A 20,077-nucleotide genomic window follows, 5' to 3' on the forward strand; every position below is an offset into this window, starting at 1 on the left:
TCCCTCCTCATGTTATACTCAAAAAACATGTTAATCTCCTGATTAACATTTTATGTACATTTTGTATAAGTGAATGGAGTTAAACAGTAAAACCTGTTTTACTTAATTTCTGTCTTTACTACCAGACTGGCTCACAAGTGCCTTGATTGTTTTTTTAAAGAAACAAACCACTTTCCCCAAACAACAAAAGTTTTCCCCTCCCTACATCTGCTTGCAGACATGCAAACAATGTTTTTTATTTTGCAAATTTGAGTCCCAAACTTATTAATCTAGGATGCTACCATTTCTGCTAAATAATGTCACTAGCATCTAAACTGCCTTTGTGGACAGGATTCCCCAGCCAGCTCAAATCAGGTGTGGCTAAGTTTCTCAGCAAGGCAAATTAGCCACAGCCCAGTCTTGCTTCTGGCTGTTTGTGCGCTTCCTTTAAAAAAACAGACAGACCTATATTTGCTCACCAAAGCATTCTGGCCAAAAAAAACACCCATCAGTATACAAAAATCAAAAAATCAATCACGTTATCTAGATGATGCGTTTGGTCTGGGAAATGTTTCAGTAGAAACATTTAGCTACACTGCAAACTTTACATTTATTTTAAAGTAGCCTTAAGGGTTGTGGCTTCCCCCTGCAGAATCCTGGGAATTCAAGTTTGAGTGGACTGAATTCATTTAGCAAGCTCTAACTCCTGCTCCTCCCCCATCCTCAGCAACTGCAAACCTCTCTGGGATAAGGGACTGGCTGTTTTAATGCTACAGTATAGAGAGGTTCAAAAATATAGAGTACAATACAAAGAGGGTTCATTTTAGTTGGTTGTAACTTTTTTTTTTGGTTGGAAGTCACTAGCTGGATATTGCCAGTAGAGGGTGTTGGAGACAACATGTGGAAGGGAGGGGTTGTGGTAAGAGCAGCTTCTCTCATGGTAAAAAACCAGGTCAGCATTAAATCTGATTTTATTGTTAATGTCTATTGTAATCTTGATTAGGTAACTGAAAAGTGGGTGGGGGAGAGGAAAACTGTAAAATGAGTAAAATATGTGTAAGTATTAACATAGTTTGAATGATTTTTCAAGACCACCTCCCATCATACAAAAAAGTCTACTGTGTACCCTACAATCAATACATATAAGTGGCATATACAGAAGTGGCAATGGTATACCATTAATAGACTTTTATATTAATATAAAGTGACAAATTAATATACCATGCAAAAATACAAACACCTGAAAAATGTGTTTGGCTTTTTAATGATACATATTGTATTATTTTGGTTCTTTTATGAATCACATTTTGGCATATTTTAAAAAATTTTCAGGTATATGTATTTATGCCCGTTGTATGACTTTAGATGTTCGTCACTTCGATATTTGCCCAGTATGTGTGCTTGTACGGCACACATTACAAGCAATGTGTGATTGTAGGGCACACATTACACTTCTTTGAATGATGGGGGTCACACATTTTAATCCTTTTTCACCCCCCCACACCTTTTGGGTTATCAATCTGTTTCCTTTGGTTATCCCTCCCTTCTTCGTTGTAGTCTTCATTTCTGTTCCTCCAAAGAACGGGGCCTTCATTTGCTATCTAATTTAGGAAGAAAGGGAATTTCCAAAGAGCTGCACACTGGCACACAATTAATATGTGCTTAACTCACACTGCAGGACTGAAGCAGCCAGACTTTGGGATGATGCTGGTATCAGAAGCCCATCCACTGTCTGGTCTACGTCACCATGGAAGTGCTTGGGATACTGCCGTTCCACCAAACGGCTTTGTAACAGAAACGAGATTTCCTAGGTCCATCCTAAATATTCTTGAGCCGTTAGTGTGAATTTTCTTGCCCACATTTCTTTTCCAGCTGCTTCACCCTCTTTTGCCAAACTAAATGTTTGTGTTTTTGAAGAGTTGGGTCTGGGGTTCCACACAGCACCTGTGGGGGATGGCTGTTAACAAAAAATAAAGGAGAGCTTGTTTGGCCTTGGAAGGCCATCACGGGGGTGGGGTGGGAACAGGGCTCCTGCCTCTCCCCGCCCCCCAGCAGTTTTCCCGCACCAAAACAGCACTGGAGGGGAGTTATTTCCCTGTTTTTGCTGCTCCATATGTACAGAATTCTCCAAATGGAGTAGCAAAAATGGGGAACAAGCTCCCCTCCGGTACTGTTTCTGCACAGGAAAATCGCTTGAAGCAGAGCCATTCTGAGGCCACACAGGCTCTTTATTTTTTAACAGCTATTCCCCGTAGGTGCTGTATGGAACCCCAGACCCAACTCTTCAGAAACCCAAACACGTAGTTTGGACCTCAGTACTGCATTGTCTTAAAAAGTGAGGGGGGAAGGAGCTGGAAAAGGAATGTGTGCAAGAGAATTCGCGCTAACTGCTCAAGAATATTTAGGAGAGACCCGGGAGGTTTCTCTTAATTTCTCTTACAAAGTCGTTTGATGGAACAGCCTTATCCCAGGCATTTCTGTGGCAATGCAAATGAAATAGAGGACTGGCTTCCTATGTTAACATTGTTGCAAGGTGAGGTGTTTGGGGGACTGATGTTTTTGCATTTCTGGCATTAGCAGCATCTGATTGTTCCTTGGAACACTAATACAGAAAGATCACTTAAATTCCTTTTTCTTTGCAAAGCTCCTCTCTGTCTCCCATTTTTTTCTCGTCAGCCACGCTCAGGGAAGGAACACTTGCTTCAGTACTGGCATAAAAAAACCCTCACAGCGCTGTTGCTTCAGTATCTGCCCAGGTGAAGGGTGAGCAAGTAGCAACCCTCGGAAGGTGCTTTCTCGCCCTTCTAGCCCAGAGCTAGGACTGGAATGTCGAAGGAGCAGCGGCTGGGCAGGGGACTTGCTGGGCAGGTCAGTGGACTCGAGTTGAAGGCTGCTCTTCTCCCAACCCCCTTTCTCAAAAGTAGCCTTCCAGCGAAACCTGTGGTTGACCTAAGGTCTGAAGATTGTGCGTTGTTCACCGTGTTAAAGTACTGAGGCCTTTTTGGAGAGTGATGGCTTTCTTAAAGTGTATAAAAAAAGCATTGCTCAAGTGTCAATGTAAACTTGTCGTTTCCTTTCTTTTGGTATTGGCAGACAACCATGTTTTTATATGAATGCAAATGAAAAAAAATTAGTGGTCCATTTTAGTTGTTTAGGAAAGTGACCTAGGCTGCTGGTAAGCAAATCAACAACCCACCTCCCCTTTAAAGCACTTCCCTGGCCGGTCAGTAAGCCCTTTTGCTGCACTATCAGTGCATGTTGAGATCAAGTCTAGAAGACCCCTGGTGTGTCGTGCTTTGACTTGACGGGAGTTCTCTAAGCAAACTGATATTTTTATTCCTAAAGCTTTTTGGCATTTTACTTTACAAACAATCACAAAGTTCTTCAAGTTAACTAGGCAGTTGGCAACCAATCGTAGGGATGTTTAAAAGAAACATCTCCTTGCCCCTGTTCTCGCTATGCCCTTGGGCAGCACCTTGTTCACCCAGTGGCCTTCTCAACAGAGCTATGCAAAGATTTAGAGTGGCGTCTGTACCACTCCATGAAATGGCTGGATTGGCTTTTAGGGCCCCAAGACAAAGAAGATGGAACAAGTTACAGAGTGGTAGGCTGTCATTTTTCCGAAAAACAGAATTTTAGATATTTACTTTATAACAGACAATTCTTAAAATCTTTGGCAGCTAAGAACAAGTTGCAATATCCTGGCCCATCTCTGAAACAATAACATTGCTCCCACCCAGTTCTTTCTGTCTTTCTCTCTGTAACTGTTGGTTCACAGTTTCTGTTACCCCATCTTTAACTAGTACTTTGACTTTAGAGTTTAAATCATACACGTTAAAATAGTATTGGGTGTGCCAAAGAACAAGGTGATTTATAACCTCGAAAGGTCTGGGTTTCCTGCTTCCTGGGGTCTTACAAAAGCAGCCACTTGAAGATCCACTCTTTGCTCCTGCGCAGCCTCGGTGGGGCTCATGGCAGTCCGCAGCAATGTGGACTAGGCGGGACTTCCATTGCATTTTGCAAAACGTGCTTTGACATGACGCTGGTGTCAGGGCCAGTTCCTCTGGGTAAGGAAAATGAGAGGCAGTGAGGTGATTTTCAGAATGGCGTGGATGTTGTTCAAAACGGCTGTGGTCAAGGGGATCACACTAGAGTTCCAGGCTTGGCTTTCTCCTGTCCGTACCACTGGACATCGGCTAGTTCTGGATAGAGGGGGGAATCCAGGTAGCAGCCATCACTGAAGCTCCTACATAAGGAGAGGAGACAGAAATTCAAACTGATGCAATTAACAGAGGCAGTAGAAGCATAAGGGCACCAACTGTAAGGGGATAGGTCTGAGGGCCAAACTAGATGTTGTGTCTAACTTATGACTGTGAAGGGATTCACAGCTGCGAGTTCCCCTTAGGAACTCGATGCTGATACACATGCAGAGGCCCAGTTCAGATAGGGGACTCCAGTGTAGGAGGAGGAGGGGCTTCATCCTTCCCCCAAGCCAGAATGTTTGCTCCGTCAGGGAGCTGAATGTGCAAGTATTTGAGGCACATGTACCCACCCCAATATGGCAAATAACACCCCCCCTCCCAGAGCTGTTCTGGCCTGGGAAAACAGTGAAGGGAGCTGAAGCGCTTCCTTCCCTTACACCACAGTCCCAATTTGAATCAGGGCCCTGTGGCATATTGGACTTGAATTCCCACAGGGAACTTGCAGCTGTGATGTGACTGCAGATCCCCCAGGCAGCCACGAGTTCCATGTAATGCCTAGTTTGGCCCTGAGATGTTCGGTGAAATAAGAACATAAGATTTAAGGGGTCTCAAAGCAGCTTACAATCGCCTTCCCTTCCTCTCCCCACAACAGAATGGCTTGTCTGAATCTATCCACTCCAAATCTGAATTCAGATTCAAGTCTGAATCTAATCACTCCAAATGCAGCTGCACTGTTTTTGAACATGTTTTGCTTTGAAGTAAGCCCTACTAAATATGCTTAGAACTGCATCCTGGACTTCTTTCAGTGGGTTCAAAATGAAACCAGAGGTGGCCCCCTATATCAAGGGGGAAAACGCTGATGCTTTCTCAAATACAGAGTGGGAGAGAAATCCCAGACTTTGATTTGGTTGGAGGTTAAATAGGTTGAAGAACAAAACATCAAAGAAAGCTATGCAGGGGTGGGGAGAGTGCTATGCATTTAAGCAGGATCCAAGAGAGGTGGAACCTGTAGGGAAGTTACTGCCAAGGGCCATTGGGGGTAGGGCTAATGTAGGCACTGCCAAGGGGTGGGGGCAGAGAAGATTACATCTCGAGCCACCCTTCTTGGTGCTTCTGCCCTCAAAGAATAAAAAGAGTTGGTTTTTATACCCTGCTTTTCTCTACCTTTAAGGGGTCTCAAAGCAGCTTACAGTTGCCTTCCCTTCCTCTCCCCACAACAGGCACCTTGTGATGTAGGTGGGGCTGAGAGAGTTCTGAGAGAACTGTGACTTGCCCAAGGTCACCCAGCAGGCTTCATGTGGAGGAGTGGGGAATCAAACCCAGTTCTCCAGATTAGAGTCTGCCACTATACCACACTGGCTCTCATTTTGGCCACTCAAGATGAGTGCTACATGTACAGCCCCAGCCCAGTTTGGCTTGAGTACTGATAGATTAGCATGGTTCAAAACTTGGGGATGGGGGTGTATCAAGCTAATAACTGTATTGTGAGGAGATTGTTTAGAGGAAGGAGAGGAAGAGGAGAAGACAGCATGCTGTATGGGCAACATGGCACAGAAGAACTCCACCAATGAAGCACACACACAAAGTGCCTTGGGGCCTCTAAGGCTGTTGTTCCAGTCCTTAAGACTTACTCAGGAGCAACTATAGGGTTGCCATTTCTCACAGGCCTTACTCTTGTGTCTTAGCCACTGCACAAAAATGTACTGGCCTGCTGGGAAAGGTATCAAGAGCAGAGCCAGTGGGAAAAAGTGGACAACCTGGACACCTTGTGGCTCACGGTGATGCTGAGAACTAACATGGTAATTTCAGGAGGGTAGCCCATGTTGGTGTGCCTCAGAAGAGCTACATTCGAGTCCAGTAACACCTTACAAACCAATAAGATTCTCTGACAAAGGGTGCTTTGCCACTTGAAAGCTTATACCCTGAACATCTTGTTGGTCTCTCAGGTGCTACCGGACTCAAATCTAGCTCTTTAACATGGTGACTGGCCATTTTGTTGTACGCAGTGAAGCTCTATTGCACACAAAGCTTATCTGGGCTGAGTGAAGAGCTCTTCTGTGCAGATGGCCCCTGCTGGAATCCTGGCTTGTGTGTGTGTCCAGGCCATCCTGCTACAAGTGAAGCAGGAGTGTTGCTGAACAGGCCTGGAGAATATGCTCCCGTCTCTTTAATTTACCTCCATGCCATGAAAAGCTTCAACTGACCATTTTCACATCTTAAGCCTCTATAAAAGGACATTTCCCCCCTCCAGGTCTGTTGGCAGCAATAACCTAGAAAAAGCTAGTATGGAAAGTCCTTTTCAGACCTTATACTTGTCTGTCAGATTGGGCCTGAGAGCGTTTCAGCTAAAAGGAAAGTCCACTTCTTGGAGTTTAACTATCTGGAGTTGAGCTACAGTTAATTAGGATAACTTAGTTGTTGCATAGCTCCAGGAAATAAGTTCATAAGCTACTCTAGATAAATTGAGGAGATAATTGCATAAAACCTGGTTTTAACTAAACTGTTGCAGATGGCTATGATTAGGGACTACTTATTTAGAGCAAGACAGGAATTTGTGGTGAGTCACAAACAAAGCCTCGTAATTAGCCAACCACCTGGTTACATGGGGTAAAAACTGTCTGCAGGTAATCAGACAAATTCTATGCCCTTCCAGAATATTCATTTAAGGGAATCCCTCCTTTCCAATTTTAAAGGGCATTCCAGTGTTCAATTCAAGCAACGTCTCCATAAAGAAAGCACGCACCAGGCTCTGCCTGGAAGGAAACACACACTCTGGTTCTCAGAGGCTGGCCATCTACATTGGGATCCGCATACCAGGGTACAGCAAAGGGTGTGATGGCGTGAGTAGCAACTGGGAAGGACCTGTGTGCTGAGGTAGGGGAGAGCAGGAGCGTGTGGGGATATTCTTTTCCAGAGCCGTTGGCCAATTAAGCAGACCTATGTGAATATAAGGAAGGTTTTGTCCACCAAAGCTGTCAAGGTAGCTTCGGACCCTGATATATTATCCACCCGAGCAATCTCCGGATCTCGATTCCCTTTTCGGTGCCAGCTTTTGCCTGATTGTATCTCTTTCTAAAACTCTTTATTTATTCCTCACTTTTTTCCCCAATGGGGGCCTAAAGGAGCTTAGAGCAGCCTTCTCCCCTCCTCTGGTTTCTCACAGCCATCACCCTGTGAGGAAAGTTAGACTGAGAGTGAGAAGTGTGTGTTGCCCAGTGAACTTCCACGGCAGAGTGGGGAGTTGAAACCAAACTCAAGAACACTCTATGCTGTACTGATGTCAAAACAAAGCTGGCAGCGTACAAAATAAGCAGTGCAAAAATCTATTCAAAAAGCCTAATGCAAATGCCACTACAACACTGACACACAATAAATATACTAAATACTCTTAACCACTTACATCACATATTGAACTCACATTGCATATTGGGCTCATTAGAGAAAATGTTTCTCATTAAGCCCTCTTTTCCTCATCACTACAAACCTTTTTTTGCCTTATTGGATAAATGAAGGAATATAACTTGCTCAGCAATTGCTGTAATAGTATATTTACTGTGTGTAAGTGTTCTAGTGGCATTTGTATTTAGTATATTTATTGTGAGTCAGTGTTGTAGTGGCATTTGCATTAGGCTTTTTGAATAGATTTTTACACTCCTTATTTTGTAGCATGCCAGCTTTGCTTAGACAGTGGGGAGTTGAACCCGGGTATCCCAGGATTCTAGTCCAACACTTTATTCACTGCACCACGCTGGCTCTCTTATAGTTGGCAAGGCAGGGAACAGAGAACAGCACAGCTGCGGAGGCCACACCCTGGCAGCTGGAGAGAATGAGTGAATCCTCAAATTGCTGTTCTTACACAAAGTCAGACCCCTTAACTGAATCCAGACCTTGCAAGTAGCCCCTCCAAATTCCCATGCAGTTCTAAAGTGCAGCGAAAACCACATCTGAAACCCTGTGTTTTACAAAAGAAAAAGCAAGAAGGTAGGGCATACTGGCGGGGTTGGGGGTTGAAAGTATGAAAGATCCCCTCACTATACCTCTATTCATCAGTACTTTGTTGAGTTGGAGACTGAGACTCATCCATAGTGGGTGAGCTGTCTGTTGCATCTCTGAACAAAGGGTAGGAGAAAGAGACAGAAAGGAAGAGGAGAGAGAGGAGATGTTAAAGAAAAGCTGTGACAAAAAAATCATGGTTAAGAGCTTATTAATCCAGTCAGAAACAAGTTGGTGAATCATTTTGGAAAGACAAAAGGAAGTTAGTGATGTAGGGAAGGTACTCAAGAAGACTTTTCAGCCCTTGGAATTGTGCATGAAGGGTGGGGGAGACAGACGAAAGATACCGCCTTTCCCGGGCAAGGCAGCACAAGTCCTGCTGTGACAAAGGAGTGCTGAGCCTCGGACAATTGCTACCATGTGCAGCCAGGCTGACAAGTAGCTGCTTGATGTTTTCTGGCTGCTGTTTCAAATAAATGAAGCAAGTTTCAGCTACTTGAAGCAGACAGCAGCTGTTGCAAATCCTCATAACGTTCTTGTCCTTATCCCCCCTCCCCACCCTGCTACAAAAAAGGTGGCTGAGGTTGAGCCCATGGCAATTTGCCTAGAAACGTTTGGGTTGGTGGGGTGACAAGGTTTGAATGAAGGGCCAATTCCAGGTCTTAAGATGCCCCTCCACCTTGGATGCCTCTTTGACACGTGGAATATTAGTTTAAGTGATTTCTTGGGGCTCCAAATTGTCACCTTTCTATCTTGCACTTTGGCTAAGGGAAAAGGGAGCAGACCTTCACCCTCCTGTCCCTCAAGAGCCTTCTGATGGGGAAAGGGACGGCCAGGCTGCCCAAACCGATCTGGGAGCTTCCTTCCTTGAGCAGGGATTTGAACAAGGATTTCATTTTTCCCCACCTGCCGCTAACCATGCCCAAAACGCACAGTCATTTTGAATCTGGCTTGCTGGTTTTGTTCTTGAAAAACAGGAAAGGGGGCTTCTAGCAATGGGATGATACACATGTATACAACTGCATTCCCATGGGGCTGTTTTGGAATAACACTTGGTTGCAGGGGTAAGATTTCATTGTTCTTTCAAGATGAGACTTTTTAATTTTACTGTGCTTTGATTTAACCCACATTGCTTCTGAACACCCACACCATGGTGCTTTTTGCACAGAATCACAGAGGAAGGTCTGGATCACAGAAATGTGAACCGGGGTGGGTTGTGAGTCCCTCCTTTCCCTTCCTTACAATTCAGTAAAGATATGTTACTCTCAAGTGGCACACGTGGCCGTGACGGAGCGGATGAGCTGCAGCCGTGAAGAAAGGACAAAACAGGCAGAGGAATCCTTGAAAAAGCAAAGCCCTGCTTCCCCCTCCCGTCTCCTGTGACACTCACCCTGTCTGCCAGGCTAGGATGTGATGTGGGCTGCTTGGGGGCGTGGCTGCTAGCTCGCTAGATGGCGTGGAACTCCTCTGACTGTAAGGTAAGGCAGCTGGAAAGCAATTGATACACGGCGTCAGAGCGAGTGGCAGGCAGAGGACTCTGTGTTGACTGCACAGCAGCAGCAATGCATGCTGCTGTGACCACACACAGGACAGTATCTGGTGGAATATCACAACTGCAAATGAATCCTTTCAGTAGCACAACTCTCGCCTCCTTCTGCCCCCTCCCCCAAGAGTTCCCATGTGCCCGGTTCCAACAGCAGGGCCACATTTCCTTCTAACCTCACTGTTGCCACTGCAAGGACCACAACACCTCACCTTACAAGAGCACACTTTAAGTCTTTTGACTTAAATTTGCCAGGTCAAGTAATAGTTATATGCATTCGAAATGCATAAGCGTAAATGACTACAATGAGGGGTGGGTGGGTAAGGGCTGTTGGGATTTCTTCTCTAAAGAGTTGCAACCTCAAGGCGAGGTCTAGCACTCTTGCCCATGTAGGGGCTGCGGGTTGCATCTTTATGTGCTGCAGTGATTCCAGCTGCCAAATAAGCTTCACGTCTAATTCAAATCAATTTGGTTTAAGTGCACTGAATAACACCTAGGCTGAGCGTATATAGCTATGTTGACAAAGAAAAGAAGAAACATTTTGGAGAACTTCCCTGAATATCCTGAACAGGCAACAAAATAATTTTTGGGAGGGGGGAGAATGCTTGGGAGATAACCAATGTTTTACTAAAAACAGGCTTTAAAAGCTACCCTCAGGGTACGCGCCCGGTGCCAGCAGCCTTTCTGCAAGTGTGGCTGAGGCAGACCCTTCCTCTGTAGGAGAATGCTTGCCCAGGCCCCCCACAGAACTGGCTGGAGGAGGCTGTTCATACAGATGAGAATGCTGCTTGTGCCTCCTGTGGTTTCACAAGATTAACTGCAACTGGATGGGGGCCAGTATCACACAAGCTCATTCAAAGGCCAGATTAATTAATGGGGGAAAGAGTCGCATTATGTGCTTGCTGAATGTATGAGCATCCGTTGTCCTGCCCTGAAGCATTAACCGAGACGGCAAGATTCTGCTTGCACTGGGAGAAACACATGCCTCGCTGCAAGTTGTTGAATAGAGCCAGGCACTCATTGTTGGAAAGCTAAGCACACCCTTAAAATGGGAGAGGGCCACAACATATTAGCAGAATGATACGGGGCAATATTATTTTGCTGCCAGCATTCATTGAACATGTTATTTTCCTTAATCCTCACAGTCACCTCTAAAGGAGAGTAGTATCATCAGCCCCATGTTACTGGAACTAGAAAGTGACCAAATGTTCCACCTGCACCTTAGGCAGCCAGCTGACTGATCTACCCACTCCCCACATGGACAGGGACAGAGCAGTAAATCATCCAGAGATGCCGTGGGCAGCTTCTTGCCTCCAAGGAGTCTCATTCGGTCACAAATTCGTTTTTCGGGGGGCTGACAACTTTGCCCCAGCCAACTGCAGGATCCATACCGACAGAAGCCAGTGTCCTCTCACCTGACGTTGCTTTGCACACCTGAGGCCCCCTCGTTACCCTGCCGTGCGCCATAAAGGTGCTTTGAGAGGAGGTGCTGTACTGGGAGCTGCTGTCCGAAGAAGTGGAGCTCGTGTGCGACAAGCGGCTGTGGTCCTTGTGGGAGGCGGTGGACCGCTGGTACCACAGCCTCAGCTCATCAGACACCACCGTCCGTCCTGATCCTTTCTCGTGGCCCTCTCTGCCCAGGGACGGAGTCCTTATGATCTGAGAACGGGAAGGGGTCAGCCTTATCGAGTCCCCGTCGTCCCCGTGCCAGGTTTCTTTAAACATCCCCCCTGCCGTGTATGAGTTGGAGGTTTTAAATTGTGCTTTGACGCTGTAATGTCCCTCCTGGTCGTTCTCCAGGCTGCGCACCACCACTGGGGTGGCGCTCCCTTCGATGTACAAAGGGTACTCTTTGATCCGGTACTGGGAAGAAGGCTGGCTCTGGCTGTGCAGGTAGACTCCGTGGTGGCCGGTGCCATTCCGCGCAGCCAGGTTGGGCATGCTTCCTGAATTCGAGGAGACCAGATTCCCTGCCGACTTGTGCCGCTGCCTCTGCCGCTCACGGGCTTTGGAAGGGGAGTCCTCGGCCAGCGTGGAGTAGTTGGCGTTCATCTGGGCCGGGTAGTAGTGCTCGGAGCTGGAATGGCTGGTGCAGGAGGAGCAGTCGTCCATGGGGTCAGAGCCGTTACTGCTACGAGTCCTTGGGGTGTAGAAATCAGGGCTCCCCGTCTCGTTCTCTGACCCAAGGAGCTTCCCTTGGGACTCTAAGCTGGAACTTCGGTGTCTAAAGTGCTGTGCTAAACTATGCAGTCTCGTAGGGCTGATGTCTACCGACCTGAAAGTAAAAAAAGAGAGGAACAAATAGAAGATTTATGCCAACAGCCATCTTACAACTTGCCGATATGTACAGCCCCCTGAGGAAAGCGGGTGCCCTGAAGTCATCAGCTGCCCATTTCTCGTTGATAACTACATCTTTGGAGCTATTAAGGACATCAAGAAAGTTAAAGAGTGCAAAGTCAGCGCCACTTTTCAAAGGAATTACGCCAGGTTTTGCTGCTCTCCCACTTTTGAGTATTTATTCATTTATACCCCACTTTTCTCCCACATGGGGAACCAAAGTGCCTATAACATTCAGCGTTGTGTAGCCGGTGTGGTGGTTTGGAGCAGTGGACTCTGATCTGGAAAACTGGGTTCGATTCCCCACACCTCCACATGAGCGGCGTAAGCTAATCTGGTGAACTGGATTTGTTTCCCCACTCCTCCACATGAAGCCAGCTGGGTGACCTTGGGCTAGTCACCCTCTCTCAGCCCCACCTACCTCACAGGGTGTCTGTTGTGGGGAGGGGAAGGGAAGGTGATTGTAAGCCGGTTTGATTCTTCCTTAAGTGGTAGAGAAAGTCAGCATATAAAAACCAACTCTTCTTCTTTCCTCTTCCATTTTATCCTCACAACAACCCTGTGAGGTAGGTTAGGCTGACAGAGAGTGGCCCAAGGTCACCTGGTAAGCTTCCATGGCACAGGGGGGATTTGATCCCAGGTCTCCCTGATCCTAGTCTGACTCTCTAGCCACTACACCACGCTGCCAGAGCAACACAGTCCTGTCTATGCAGAAAGAAGATTTTTGTACCTTGCAGAGCATATGGATTGGTACAACAGAATGATGGGCTTACAGCCTTCAAAGGGTCCTAGCAGATCATCTTATCTCATTACCTATTATTAGGCGAGGTGTTCTTCGATAAGACAGCTTCCAGGAGAGGCTGTTTACAAAATGCCCCAGATATCCCAGGTTCTCCAATAAACACTTCCATTATTTGTTGACGTTTCACATCCAGGACAAAAAGTAAGCTATGGTTTCAGCTTCATCAAAGGGAGAGGTAAGAGGAAGAAGGCACTTGCCTGACCACTGGCTCAAATGTGGCAGCTGGAACCCAGAGAGGCCTGAGCTTGAAATGCAGAAGTGGCGAAGAACTCCTTGAAACTAATAATACGACCCCAGAAATTGAAGAATACCAGCCCTGGAGATTTCCTTATTGTGTATTTCTAAATATTCTCAAAAAAGGTGCTATTATGGCAGGACTAACTAAAAAATATCAGCAACTGTTCACTTAGATGTTGGGAAATGATTATCTTTTCGCTTATGTGAATGTGCCATCAAGTCACAGCTGACTTGTGGCGACCCCATAGGGTTTTCAAGGCAAGAGACGTTCAGAAGTGATTTGCCGTTGCCTGCCTCCGTGTGCGCTGTGGGTTGTTTCCATCATGATCACCCCCCCTCCAACTACTTTGGGCTTCACTGGAATTATGCACGATTTTTCCGACCTTTAGAAGTCACTTTGCTCTCCCCCTATGTTTTCATGATGCTGCTTTACCCTGAGGTTAATGGCTACATTAAGTCCAATTTGATTCTTAGTCCTGTCCATACTTGTCAATTCGGGGTTTTCTCCCCACGCCCATTCTCGCTTCCCTCTTCCACTTCTCCCTCTTGTCTTTACCCCCTCTCTCCTTGAATCCATCTTGTTTGCGAGAGAGAACACTGGGATAGTCACACAAAACAGCCCGCTAGGATGGTGGGGCCATGATGTAGCTATAGCAGGGTCACCCTATCTCTAGGGAGTAATGGCCATATGCAATCTGGAACAGGAAGTGCCACTCAGAATACATGAGGACCCCTTTGTCACAGGGCCAAGCTGGGTGTGACGCCACCATTTTAAAGGAATCTAAAATGCAGCAAGTGCCTGTTTTGGGCCTTGAAAAAACATGGGTTGGGACACACAAGAAGAAGAAGAGTAGGTTTTTATATGCCAACTTTCTCTACCACTTAAGGAAGAATCAAACTGGCTTACAATCACCTTCCCTTCCTCTCCCCACAACAGATACCCTGTGAGGTAGGTGGGGATGAGAGAGTGTGACTAGCCCAAGATCACCCAGCTGGTTCGTGTGTAGGAGTGGGAAACAAATCCAGTTCACCAGATTAGCCCCCGCCCCTCATGTGGAGGAGTGGAGAATCAAACCCGGTTCTCCAGATCAGACTCCACCACTCCAAACCACCGCTCTTAACCACTACACCACACTGGCTCTCAAGAGCACCTCAGCCCACCACACTGCCTTGCAGCATTTTAATATCCCTTTTAAAAGGTAGCAGTGTCCATGGGTGAGACCTGTGGACACTGTCAAATTTAGTCTGGCCCTCAGCTTTCCTATTCTATCACTGTATCCTTTCCATTACATCAGCGAGGATCATGACAGGACATGTGGGAAATGGTTTCTATTTATGTTGTTGTAAATGCCATTTCTTGATAAACCATGAAGACTATGGGGCATCTGATCTGACGAAGTGATTGCTTTTTTCTAGCAACAGTATTTGTGCTGAAGGGGTCGAGAGCATTCTGCAGCTGTCCATCATCCCAGGAAAGAAATCAAGTTAACAATGATCCAAAAAAACAGATTTCATGGAGCATCTCTCTCTCCAACATGTGTAGAAAATTAGCATCTGATTCCTGATACAAGCAGCCTCTTTCCTCAGCAGACAGTTTTGATTTAAACCATATTGTTGATCCAATATACTTTTAAGAATAATTTTGTGTTGCATTAACACAGGAAGGAGATCAAATGAAGTACGGTGAATTCTAGGCATGATTGCATAATGTATGGTAGTAATGCCATTCGCTGTCACAAGCTGAACGATTTTTAGAGAAGAATGGAAAAGTCTGAAGTAACCATTGCAAAAATGGCCCATAATGGTGACTCCACAAGGTCAGATTAATAGTAACTGTGAATGGAGCAAGAATGGGGGTGGGGGTGAGGAAGGGAAGGGGTTTGTGCTCTGTGCTTCCTTCTCTCATCCAAAACAAAATGTTCATTTTCCTTTGCAGGGGGAATGACCTAGCTCCCAATGAGGCAAGACCCTGTTTATGGCCCCACTTGGGAAAGATGGGGAAATTCTATATAGACAAAGTGGAAAAGCATGTGAGCAGGAAGTGAAAATACTTTGAGAAAAATCCACATCCCAGATCAAGTTAAGAACTAGGACTGAAGGATACTACACTATTTAGGTCTCTAGCCTAGAGTTGCCAACCTGCCAAGTGGGACCTCGAAATCTCCTGGAACCACAGCTCACCCCCACAAACTATGGAGATCAGTTCATCTGGAGAAAGCGGCAGCATTGGAAGGAGGGCTCTATGGTATTATACCTCACTGAAATCCTTCCCCTTTCCAAGTTCCACCTTCTCCAGGTTCCACCCCCAAATTTCCAGGAATTTCCAAATCCAGACTTGGTGACCGTACTCTGTCTCCTCCATCCTCCTCCTCCCGCTTCTTCCAGTTAAAAACCTGAGCTCAGATGGCCCATTTATGAAGGAATTAAAGCTTATAAAATTAAGGATTTGCAGCAGAATTGCTGCCAGGACAACACTTGATCATGCAAATGACACTTGTGCATGTGGGCGCCATGACTGCAGGAATTCCAGACTCCAGATTCAAAAGAAAAAAGACAAGCTGATGAAATCATGGAATGGAAGAACTTACCTAGTGGAAAGCACATAATGTGGACTGCGTACCCGTAGATCTGGTGTCGATGGCATGCTTGACTGGGAGTTCCAATGGGGAAGATTTCTAATGGGGCTGTTTTGTAGGGAGTTGCTTCCTCCACCCTCTGCACAGCTCCCAGTGCTGGGGAACCGCTTGTGACTGCTGCAAACAGAAGGCGATATAGAAGAAGAGTTGGTTTTTATATGCTGACTTTCTCTACCAGTTAAGGGAGAATCAAACCGGCTTACAATCACCTTCCCTTCCCCACAACAGACACCCTGTGAGGTAGGTGGGGCTGAGAGAGCACTAAGAGAGCTGTGACTATCCCAAGGTCACCCAGCTGGCTTCATGTGTAGGAGTGGGGAATCAAACCCAATTCCCCAGATCAGACTCCACCACTCCAAACTACCACTCTTAACCATTATACCATGCTGGCTTCAGAACAACCAATTGTGCAGTTGCTCCAAGCACTTTGCAGGTGTTGTCTTTAGGAGGCCAGCAGTTTTTAAACATCAATATCTTGGGGGCTCCCGTTTTGATTTAAGTTTTTAAATGGATGCTCCCCACTTCCCTCACTGGTGCCTGCCATGCACCAGACCACTCTTTCTCAAAGTGTGCAGCTTGGCCTCTTTGAGTGTCCTCAAAGCTGCATCAGCTACACTTTCAAAGCAAATTTCATTTTCTGTTCCTGGCCTAGGTCAGGCCCCAGAGGGAAGCTTAAGGCCACAACTCAAATGACCCTGATCCAAGTTCTAATCAATCCTACCCCTTGATTAGATAGATTAGGTTTCACACCCTGTAGCGATGTAGCTTAACATTTGTATCAGAAATCTGCTAGAAGTGTTGGCTTAGGCCCTCTCAGCCTGAATGACATCACAGAATTGTTGTGAGAAAATGGTGCTGAGGAGAGAGATGTAAGGGGAGAGATTGTGGCTCAGTGGAAGAGCCTCTGCTTTGCATGCAGGCGGTCCCAGATTCAATCTTTGGCATCTCCAGTTGAAAGGACTAGGTAGTAGGTGATGTGAAAGACCTCAGCCTGAGACCTTGGAGAGCCTTACAGTCTGAGCAGACAACATTGGCCCTGGATGGACCAGTGGTCTGATTCAGTATAAAGGCAACTTCAGGTGTGACCAGAAACAAGAGGACATTTCCTTATTGATTAGTAACTTCCTGGGGTGGGAAAGGGAAGAGCTTTCAGAGCTGCGTGTAGAAATAGAAAAAGATCAGCATCATGCAAAACACAAAACTCCGGTATTCAACTGAAAATCACCACTGGCTATTATTGTTTATGGACGCAAAGTAGATTCCTTTTCTCTGCTGAAATCCTTTGCATTGAAAAACAGAGTGAAAACCAGTTCAATTTTAATACTGGAAGTCATCATTGTGATGACATTAGGACTGTACACCACTTTGGTGCCACTCAGCCAATTAGAATTCCTAAGGCTGAAAAACTGGACCCTAGCCAACCAATCAGTGTTGTTCTGACTGGTGCTCTGAGGTGACTGGAAGCCAGGTGACAGCATGTGGCACTAGCTGTAGGTTCCTACTCTTCCAAAGAGAGAACAGTCAATTCTGTCCCCATCCCATGACACTGAGAGTCCCTAGTCTCATTCCTAGATAACAGTGGGCTTTTCTGCATGCTTGGCTTACTCCTGATGTTCCTGGGAGTGGATCCACAAACATTAGAATCAGTTTGGGCACAGTTCTTCTGCATGTCTGCCTTCCCTCTGCATTTTCACACCTGTGGAGTCAATCTATATTCTTCTGCATGTGCCTTAAATGACCAGGAATTTCAAAGGATGCTGCTGTCAACATTGGTGGCATTATTGGTGGCATCACGGCACCCACCATGTGTTATTATTTGCTTATGCTTATAACTGATATATCGGTGTCATGGCTGCATTTTTTAAAAAAACGCACTAAAATACTGATATAGCGATGCACTGCTGTAATGGCAAGTCAAACCGGTTCTCTGAATTCCCGGCTTTTATTTTTAAAAAAAGTAAATCTCTACCCCCCCCCTCCCTTGTAGAGATGTATGCCTTGTATTTGGGGTGAGGGAAATGGCTAGAGATCTACTTTAAAAAAATGAAAGCTGGGAATTCAGAAAACTTGCTTGACCCACCATTACACCAGTATATCTATAGATCAATATTTTAGTGCCGGTAAAAAAAGGGGGGAACCACTCGTCTTCAGGGCAGAGGGGGAGTAGAGGGAGTGGTTTGACAAAGAAACTGGACAGAAGCATTATGTATGAGGAAAAAGTTGTCTCAAAATTGGCTTCCAGAAAAAGATAGGGGTAAAAGTGGTCTCAAAATAAACGGGGGAAAGGGTGGGGAACAAAAACAAACAAACAAAAATTAAGTGAAAAATAAGGCATAAAAATGTGCATGAAAATCAGAAGAAAAACTGAAGTAGTAGGAGGCCAGAACTTATGAAAAAAATCTATGAGGAAAAGCCCTGTGAGGGCTGTTTTCAAGTGAGCTGAATAAGGGGGAGAGGGGCTCACCTTCTATCTTTACAAAGGATTTATGGACTCCCCTGGGTTGCCAGACCCCAGTTTGAGAAGCATAATTTTAAGGTACACTTGTATTGTTATTCTTGGGAGAGGGGCAGAAACGGAGGCTGACAGAAAGTGGCTTGCTTAAGGTTGCTGAACTGAAATTTGAACGGGGGACTGTTATCCTCACTCCACAATGATTCTGCACCTCTCCTTTTCTTTTATGACAAAGGTTATCTAAGGTTCAGGCACAAGCAAACAAATATAGACTTGGCTTTCCCCTCCCTCCTCCCAGTCATTTTAAAAAGAATTTGTCATTCAGACAATTATATCTTCATGCACATTCTGCTGGTAGTGTACCTAAGTTGTCCAAACAAGCAGCTGTAAATCTCATGCTTTTGGAGAACAATACTTTGTTGTGCTGTTTGGAAGCAGTTCTCACTGCTGAACGGGCCCCGAGGCAGAATACACTCCATGACTGCTACCTTCTCAGATATTCTCACAGATCTGTAGGTCATTCCCACCACAGTATGGGCTAGTATCCCAATGCACACATTACATTTTCTGGCAATTTTTGTGTGTGAATGGGCCCTTGTCAATGAAGATGGCTGCCCACATGAATATGGTCGTCTTTTCCAGACTCACCTAGAATGGCTATGCGAGGACCGTTTCTTGACCTTCTCGTAGGGTTCATCCAAGGATGACTCGCTCCACATCTTAGGCTTGATGGGGGACTTATCATAGTCATTCCTGTGATAGTGCATCTGCCTAAGTCCCTCCAGTGACTGAGGAGGGGGTGGCCTATTATGCAAGGGTGGACGTGGAGGGAGTCCTTTGTGAGGTGACTGTAAAGGGGATATTGTGCTGGTAACCTGAGAATCTTCTGCAATTAGAGGAGAATAAAAAAGGTCAGGGCAAATGAATCCTTCACCGAAAAACCTTCTGAAGGCCGGCAAGTGCCAGCAAGTTTTGCAGCCCATTTGAAAAGACACTAGGGAAAAGCTGCAGCTGACCTCCTTAGGGAAATCAATCCAAAGTTTCAGCTGACTTCACTGCACATACTTTACAAGACACCAAGGATGACACTGACCCTCCATATTCTCCCTCACAATTTTATGTAATCTGTAAAATCCTGCATCCAGCATCCATGGCTGTGAAGTGATATATGCTAGACAGTCCAATGTGTATCTCTCAGATCTCCTTGTAATACATTTGTAGAAAAGAAGTTTATAACATTTTAAAATAAACAGGTAATTGAAGTAAGATTTAGGGGAATATAATCCAACTTTTCCTTCTTCCTCCCAAACAGCTGGTCATGTTGTCAGAGCTTATACTTCTGCAGGCATAGACCTTTGGACTGGGGCCAAGTTCTTGTACTCTGAATGACACATGACTATGTGGGGAGGAACATTCTGGGTGCTTTTGTATCCTTCAGTTACAGCATACATGATCAACAGTACAATCCTAAGGAGAGTTTCATCCTTCTAGGCCAAAGGGTGTAACTGTACTTTTTGTACAGTTGAAATAAAGCCAGATAGATTTTTTTTTTTTAGTGGGGACAGCTTGAAATGAAGCATCTCCAAAAAACAGGTTTGCTACCAGTTAACTTATTTCAAGGAATTGTTTCTTATTTCTTTCAGAAACACTCATGGAAAAAGAAGAGATGCTCCAAGGCTACACAAAACTTTAGTACATTACAAGGATAATATTCTCTAAAGAAGTACTGATAGTGTTCTGGTCTGTGCATCAAAGGAACACGCTATGAGATCAGAACAAAAGGATATCTCAAGTGAATTTCCTTATAGTGTCAGAGTGTTTCCTTATTTTGGAGCAAGAAAAAAAATTAGTTATTTGCCCTGAGAGAAAAACATAAAGTCAGACTGTATGACACTC

General features: G+C 45.5%; 1 protein-coding gene across 5 annotated transcripts in view; it reads right to left on the bottom strand.

The window, feature by feature from the left end:
- Positions 1-3,966: 3,966 nt before the first annotated feature.
- FRMD4A (FERM domain containing 4A) overlaps positions 3,967-20,077 on the bottom strand; it is a 341,204-nt gene continuing 325,093 nt past the window's right edge. For 3 of the 5 annotated variants that reach the window (XM_056847044.1, XM_056847041.1, XM_056847043.1), the window contains exons 19-23: positions 18,830-19,067; positions 15,682-15,846; positions 11,133-11,992; positions 9,565-9,661; positions 3,967-4,225 (exon numbers count right to left, since the gene is read on the bottom strand). In XM_056847044.1, the coding sequence (XP_056703022.1) occupies positions 4,123-4,225; positions 9,565-9,661; positions 11,133-11,992; positions 15,682-15,846; positions 18,830-19,067 (1,463 nt within the window). In that variant the 3' untranslated portion in view covers positions 3,967-4,122. Of the gene's footprint in view, positions 4,226-8,218; positions 8,291-9,564; positions 9,662-11,132; positions 11,993-15,681; positions 15,847-18,829; positions 19,068-20,077 lie in introns of all 5 variants that reach the window. The other 2 variants (XM_056847042.1, XM_056847045.1) reach the window with 2 other exon arrangements.

The sequence above is a fragment of the Euleptes europaea genome, chromosome 3 (assembly GCF_029931775.1).
Source record: "Euleptes europaea isolate rEulEur1 chromosome 3, rEulEur1.hap1, whole genome shotgun sequence".
NCBI classification, from domain to species: Eukaryota; Metazoa; Chordata; class Lepidosauria; order Squamata; family Sphaerodactylidae; genus Euleptes; species Euleptes europaea.